Source organism: Corvus brachyrhynchos, unplaced genomic scaffold, assembly GCF_000691975.1.
Source record: "Corvus brachyrhynchos isolate BGI_N302 unplaced genomic scaffold, ASM69197v1 scaffold787, whole genome shotgun sequence".
Taxonomy (NCBI): domain Eukaryota; kingdom Metazoa; phylum Chordata; class Aves; order Passeriformes; family Corvidae; genus Corvus; species Corvus brachyrhynchos.
In genome coordinates this window covers 422,531-429,978 of record NW_008239142.1, presented here as the reverse complement: position 1 = coordinate 429,978, position 7,448 = coordinate 422,531, and the positions used below count along the sequence as shown (strand labels likewise).

The window sequence follows — 7,448 nt, the reverse complement described above, 5'->3', positions numbered from 1 at the left end:
GATTCCTCATGAAGCTGAGACGATTGACAGCGACCGGATCCACGGAGCTGTTGCCACACCTGCAGCAGGGTTAGAAAGGATTTGATCTTTCTTGATCGACGTGAAAATAATCTGGATTATTTTAAGAATAAGAGGAATTTCCATCACGCAAAAGCCCTCATTCTGCGGAAGTCAAAGGAGGTGATACTTGGGGTTAAAACTGGTTTGTTACTTTAAAATGGATCTTGTACAACAACAGGGCAAATAAACATCTCAAAAACTTGACTGGAGGGAAAGCTCAGCCATGTTCTACCATGTCTACATCAAAACGAGCCCAAAAAAAAAAGCTGAAATAAAAGCATGGAGGGGCCAGGGTTAGGGAGTAAGGTGAGCTTTAGGCTCAGAGATTTCCCCAAGGAATTCCTTCCTACCTCATTCGGCAGATGAAAGATCTCCGGGAGCCCATGCACATCCTCATGGACTGCTGCCCTTCCTTCTTCACAGTCCCCGTCTTCAAATCGAGGATACGACCTAAAAACAAAAAAAAATAAAAAGGAAGAAAAAGGAGATGCTGCTGCACTGGGAATCCTTCCAACAAGACAGGTGTGGCACCAGGTAACGTACTGGGAACTGGCAGGACACGAGTGTCACCGGTGGTACCTTTAGATGCATTCTCAGGGGGGGCTGCAGCATCCTTGGTAGAAAGGCACCAGGGCTTGGTTCCCTCTACAAAGGGAAGGGTTTAATCCGAGTCCTCCGCAGGTTCTCCCACCTGCCAGCCCCTCCTGGCCGAGCTCCCCGGGTCGCTGTACCTGTGAGGGCGTTCTCGGAGGTGGAGAGCTGCTCCCGCAGCTTGCCCACGTCGTCGGGGTGCACCTGCTCGTACAAGGTGCTGCCGAACCACTCGGACTGCGGCTGGTTCAGCACCGGCGTCACCGAGTCGGACACGTAGACCACGCGCCCCGTCTCGCAGGACACGATGAACAGGAAGCCATCAGCTGCCTCCAGGATCAGGTGTTTGAGTTCCTGCATGCACACAGACAGCTCTCAGCTCCACGGCCAAAATACACTCTCGGGTTTTGGATTATTTCACCCCACCCATCGTTTAATTTTCCCCGCTGATTGCTGTAATTCCCACCAAGCAGCATCAGGCCAAGATCAGAAGGCTTCAGGGAGACCTCGCTGTGGCCTTCCAGGACTTGAATAAAAACAGGAAGAGGCACTTTTGATATGGGCAGAGACCTGGTCGGTGAGAAAGGAGGGTTTGTAGGTGCCGTCCGTGGAGGTGTTGCCGGTGCCACGCAGGGACTTCATGTGGGACACGGCCATGCGCAGGATGGTCAGCTTGTCCGGCTTGCGGGCCAGGGCGCTGCACGTGGGCACCATGTCCGACAGCTCCGTGATGTAGGCGGTCATCTTGTTCCTCCTCCTCCGCTCGATCTCGCTGTGGTTCTCCCTGCCAGAGGTCGAGGAGGAGAAAAGGAGGAAGGTGAAGTTACCGGGCAGGGGTGGGTGGGAGGCTGGGCCGTGTCCCCCACGTCAGTGACACACAGAGATGCATCGGGGCCATCAGGATTAGGAGTCAAGCCTCACATGCTGGGCGTGCACAGGGAACGTGGACACGGGGGCAAGGGAGGAGAGGCTACACCTGGACCTTGCTCGAAGTCACAGCGACTCCCTGGAGCTGGGCAAACCTTCCCCCATCCACTACAAAGGAATTGCTCCTCTGCTTCCCAAAGCAGGGTCACTTCGCTGCAGGTGACCTCAACACCGTCCATCCGAGGGTGGGTGAGATCCCCTGCACCATCAGACCCACCAGGTCTGCAGCTAAAACTTGGGCACCTGCTCTTCTGGGCAACCTGGGCTAGTGGGAGATGTGGTGATGCCTCTTCCTGGTCTTAAAATCAAGAGTCATACACGGTTAGAAGGGGAAAAGGGATTTTACCTTGGGATTTATTTCAAGGATCCTTAGGTGCACCACATCCAGGTCATATGCACCCCAATGCACACCACAGTGAACACCCCAAAAGATCTGCTATCGCATTCTAGGTGTTACTAATTAGCAGATCTATCAAAGATTCCCTAATGAGAGGCTCGAGTGAGCTCCCCTCCCCAAGGAGCCTTCTCCTGGATGGTTCTATCTTCGTTTACAGAAGGTGTTCTGGAAAGGACCTTGGGGTCTGGGGCACACTGATCCCTAACTACGAAACCTCTAAAATGTTGAGTCTCTCAGCTTGACCAACAAGTCCAAAAAGCACTGAGAATACAGAAGTTGTAAAAAAGGTACAACAGGGGTATAAAAGAAACGGCAAAAACTCTTCATGGCATCAGTGGGACTGGATGAGCTCGAAGGCTCCTTCCAACCACAGCCACTGCAGGATTCTGAGTGAGCTCAGGTAGCTGGGTGGCAGCTGGCAGTGCTTTGTCAGCGACACCAGCAGCCCTTTCTGCACTGTCCCAGCAGGTTACACCTCATTTCTGCACAGACCATCAAGGCCAACCAACCTGGGCACACACCAGGACCACGCAACACCCGGGTGGTGGCACCAACCTCTCAAGAGGCACTGTAGCCTCCAAGAGGCTCTTGGCACCCCTTTGGCTCACGGGGCACAGCGCCCATCAGTCCCACAGAGCAGATCTTGGTTCTTTTATCCAGGATGTGTAATTTAACTGGGTTCCTAAGGTGGGTTTTCCAAAACAAGAGCTTAAAAGCCAGGTTTCCTATACAGGAAGGATGGATCAGGTGCAAGGAAGCACAGGGTGGGAAGTGAGATGAGGTGGAAGTGTTGGAAGGAGCGAGGACAGGCAGGTGAGTGAACGGGAGAAGCACAGAAATGGAGCATTTATCGCTCCGAGGTGTGTGCAGACATTCAGTGACCTCACCTTTGAGTCTGGCAGCTTCTCTAAACTCACAAGCTCAGGTGTGAAAAACAAAGTTCTTTCATCTACAAAAGCTACTGGGGCACCAGCAGACATTTCACTTGCCCCACTGTCACTCTGCCATGAGGAAAGGATGGGAGAACTGGGATTGTCCGTCCTGGGACAGAAAATCCCAGAATTTTCCAGAGCATAAAGGGGCTCCAAGAGAGCTGGAGAGGGACTTTGGACAAGGGCCTGGAGGGACAGAACAAAGGGGAATGGCTTTCCACTGACACAGGGCAGTGATGTGGGATTTGGGGAAGGAATTGCTCCCTGTGAAAGTGCTGAGACCCCGGCACTGAGAGAAACTGTGGCTGCCCCTGGATCCCTGGAAGTGTCCAAGGCTGGATTGGATGGGGCTTGGAGCAGCCTGGGACAGTGGAAGGTGTCCCTGCCATGAATAAATGAGCTCTAAGGTCCCTTCCAACCCCAAACCACTCCAGGGTTCTCCGAAATGTTTTTTTATACAAGCTCCTGGGAACAAACCCTTGGAAGGCTTTGCTGTTCCCTGTATTCCCAGGCCTCACCTCTGTGTCTTCCTGATCTCCTCAAACATTTAAACACAGCTCAGTGCAGTCAGCAAAGGCACTTTGGGGGTCAGGTTTGGGTTTAAAGACAAAACTGCCCAAAACTGGGTTAAGTGGAAAATGAAGGGCAGGCGTGCACGGGTGTTAAGGCTGCTGCACAGGGGGCACAGGTATCCTCAGGGCCCATTCCTGGATTCCTGGTGCAGCATTCCAGGTGACTGTTCTGGTGGTTTCAGGCACATCTCTCATTAATTACTAACAGAAACTCGGGGGGAAAGAATTCAATCCTGTTTCCAGTGACACCACCTTTCCTGGAAGGAAAACACCTGAGCTAAAACACCTTTTCCTGCCCATTCTGAGAGTCCAACAGCATTCCCAGGGCACAAAACCTTCCCAGAGGGACAACCTGGAACCTCAAAGCAGGACAAGAGGAACTGTATTTAAGCACAGGTTAGCAAAGCTACAGGTGAAAGCAGGAGGCCAACCCTGTGGCTTTTGGCAAATAAATCCTCTCATGTATTCCCTAAAAATGTTCTTCCAAGGATGAGATGTGCCTTTCCTCAGTGCCTTTCCTCTCCTAATCCCAATTCCACAGCAATTTCCAGGAGTCTGTTAAATCCTCTGCAGCAGATGAGGGAAGGAGGGGGGAAAAGAACAAAAAAAAAAAAGAGAAGGGATGCCTAGAGAAACATAAAGGAAAGGAAAAACTCTGCTTGTCCATGCTTGAAATCTCCATTCTCCTACCTGGCAAGTCTCTCCTTATCCGCTGAACTCTGCTCATCATCAGACCTAAAAATAAAATTAGCCAGCTAAGCTAAAAATGGAAAAAAAAGTTGAAAGAAATGGAAAAAAAAAATTAAAAAATGGAAAAGATGGACTAGGAAACCCAGCCTAGGGACAGGTCTGCTCTGCAGAGGAACAATTCCATAAGATAAAACAAGTCATTAGTTTGCAACTTTCCACATTAAATTGGTGCCTGATGTGTTGGGAGTTTTAAGACATTTTCTGAGGCTGTTGACCTAGTTCTAATTTGCTTCTTTCTAATATTAGAAGTATTCTGCTAGTCGTAACATATTTCTGATTTGCTTGACTTCAGAACGACTCGAACCACTTTAAAAATCCCAGCTTGGAATTCCCTTTGGCAGGTAACAGCAGGACAGTGACCCCCCCAAATCCTGGGGACAATTTTGGGCTCCTCGTGGCAAGAGGGACATTGATGGGCTGGAGAGTGTCCAGAGAAGGGAACAGAGCTTCAAACAGCTGTAAAAATACCATGGGCTCAGTCCCAACACTCAGAGGTACTGTCAGACACCAAAAAAAGTGATCAAAGTATTCCCTGTAATGTCCAGAAACCCCTCAATTTGTAGAGCTTCTGGGGAATCACAACGTGTGCCAAGAAACCCTGGTCAAGGGAAACTTCTACGAAGCAGGAAACTTTTATCTCTGCAAGTTTCTTGCGCAGGAGAAAAGAATTGAGAGTCCAGGAGCTGAAAGGAATGGTGAAAAAGAGGAATGTCATCGTCACACTCAATGAACTGGTCCAAAAACCATCAAGGAATGTGTGTGGATGCCTTGGAGCACCTTCAAAGAGAGATGGTTGAACTGCTTGTGAGAAGGGTGCTGAGAAGGTTTTTCAGCACAAAAAGCTTTAAAATCATCCAATTCTTACCTGGCAAATCTCTCTTTATCGTTTGGCATCGGGTCGTCATCACATCTAGGAGAAGAGGGAGAGGTTAAAGTGTTTACACTTCCTTTTTTCTCAAAAAAGCATAGAGAAAAGGTGGTTTAATGACTCCCACCACAAAAAAAACCCCAAATGCCTGGGGTTAAAAAGACCAACTTGGCTGTGGATGGACAGTGCAGGACAATTCACTGAGCACCCCAAACACTGTGGCTGAACTACTGGCATCACCTCCACGGGGTTTTCCATAATCACATTCCAACCAAGGATGGTGGGATCACACTCAATTTAATGCCACACCAAGAAATAGATGGAATTTTGTACTTGGAAGGTAAAGGTAGCCCCAAATCAGGACCTTCATCCAAGGGTTTCTCCAGGTAAAATCCTACATTCATCATCCCAAAACCATTCCACGGCCATCCTTAAACACAGGGAATTCCAGTATCACTGGAGTTATTCAATCCTAAACTGGGTAATGGGGCTACAAATAAATGACACAAGATATTCCAACTCTTCTGTGCTCCATATGGATCACGAGGAGATCCTTGCAGCCTCGCCAACTCCTCGGGAATAAGGATGTCTCTGCAACTGAAGCATCCTTACAACAGATGAGCATTAATTAACAATGTCTGAGGCAGTGATAAAAGCCACAGAGATGAAGGAATATTGCTGACTGGGAGAAAGGGAAGAGTTTAAGGAACTGGAGCAATTCCCTCTGCTTCCAGAGAGGAAAAGCCACAGGAGCAGAAAGATCCTGCTCCAGGGAAAACACACACACACACCCCCCCCTAAACCATAGGACAGAAACTTCTGGATGCCACGTTCTCCCTCACCTGAGGAATTTACTGTTCCCTTCTCCATCATCATCAAAATCGAGCCTGAAAAAGAGGAAAAAAAAGATCATTATTAACCAAGTGGTTTCTCCTTTAAATTACTTTTCTCTCTGTCCCCATGGATGCAGATGATTCCTGAAAGGAAAAATTAAGTCATCCCAATGCAATTAAGTGATCCTAATGTGAAACAACCCTCAAAGTTTGGGAAGGGGCTTTTTTTTTAGGTGTCTAATCAGGAACAGAGCAAGGAAAAACAGTTCCAAAGGAAGAAAATCCACTTGGAGCATCCACTGCATCCCAACCTTCCATTCCAAAAGCCTGGAGAACCAGGGACCACCAAGAGCCTACAAACAGAGCATTCCCAGCTCAAAAGGCTGGATTGGGTGCATTTAAAATAAAAAATTAAAAAAAAAAAAGAGGAGGGTAAAATCTGGAGTTGTTATGAATTCCTGGAGTTCAAGTTCAGTTTGTGCAGTGTCTGCTCACACAGGACCAAAACCCCACCTCAAGTGGGAGGACAGAGGAAAGACTTTTCACTTTTCCTTTTGGGATGGAAAGCCGTGGATGCAGCGGAGCAGGAGGCGTGGGAGGAGCTGCAGGGGAGTGGGAGCATCAGCAAATGGGGCTGAAGGAAAGAGTTTGAGGGACTGGGAGGAGCACAGGGACAGATTTCAGTTTGCTTGAAAATTACGAGGCGATTTCTCGTGCCAGAAATCTGGGAACAGCCACTCAACTCCCTTTGAATTGACAAAGGCATTTTTAGCAAACAAAAAGCCTCCCACGAGCACATTGTGGCTTTCCCCCCACCCCTCCCAGGGACGGCACAGCTGCAAAGGTTGGAGTAAGGCCCCAAAATCCAGATTTCTCTGTTCCCCCAGGTCTCACTCTCAATCCCTTGGTGTGCATTTGCTCCTTCTCTGAGGTGCAAAGCTTTTAATCCCCTCTGAACACATCACTTAACCCCCTCTTTAAGGGGTGCAGCTGGCACGAAGACACCACCACAAAGGGAAAGGACTGGGCAGAGCCCACCTGAAGGAACGAGGAAACTTCTCCGAAGTGGCCACAGTTCCCCCTCCCGAGGCTGACGGCTCTTTCTGGAGAACAAAACTTCCCCAAAAAGGCCCTTTCCCACAGCCCTTCCCCAGAGAGCACAGCCCCAGCACACACTCACCCAGGCCGTCTCTTGCTGGGCCTCTGAGCGACGGCTCCTCCAGCCTGGGCTCCCGATCCGGAGTTCCCGGAGCCGACGGCTGCACCCAGCGAGGAAACATCGGATGCCATTTCTAAACAGGAGCAGGGGGGGAAAAAAAAATAATCAGGGAAATCAAAAATCAACCAGTATGAAGGTCCAAGCTGCTGAGGTTCAGTGGAATATTCTCCAGTAGAAGCAGTTGTGTGTCAGCAGCTGCTGGGGCTGGATCTGGGGCAGTGTGTGTTTGTGTCCTTTCATCTGCTGCACCGAGGGGCCGTTCCCAGCGCGGAGCACACGCTGCTTCCTCAGCTGGAGAG

At 49.6% G+C, this 7,448-nt stretch overlaps 1 protein-coding gene across 3 annotated transcripts in view; it reads right to left on the bottom strand.

Annotated features, from left to right (window-relative positions):
* Positions 1-7,222, bottom strand: part of ARNT (aryl hydrocarbon receptor nuclear translocator) — a 15,198-nt gene extending 7,976 nt beyond the window's left edge. Inside the window, exons 1-9 of one of the 3 annotated variants that reach the window (XM_008638150.2) lie at positions 7,111-7,222; positions 5,940-5,984; positions 5,095-5,139; positions 4,170-4,214; positions 1,222-1,435; positions 792-1,005; positions 640-705; positions 411-510; positions 1-59 (exon numbers count right to left, since the gene is read on the bottom strand). The exon at positions 1-59 is cut by the window's left edge and continues 3 nt beyond it. In XM_008638150.2, coding sequence (XP_008636372.1) covers positions 1-59; positions 411-510; positions 640-705; positions 792-1,005; positions 1,222-1,435; positions 4,170-4,214; positions 5,095-5,139; positions 5,940-5,984; positions 7,111-7,220 — 898 coding nt within the window. In that variant the 5' untranslated portion in view covers positions 7,221-7,222. The remainder of the gene's footprint in view (positions 60-410; positions 511-639; positions 706-791; positions 1,006-1,221; positions 1,436-4,169; positions 4,215-5,094; positions 5,140-5,939; positions 5,985-7,110) is intronic. The other 2 variants (XM_008638151.2, XM_008638153.2) reach the window with 2 other exon arrangements.
* Between the last annotated feature and the right edge of the window lie 226 nt (positions 7,223-7,448).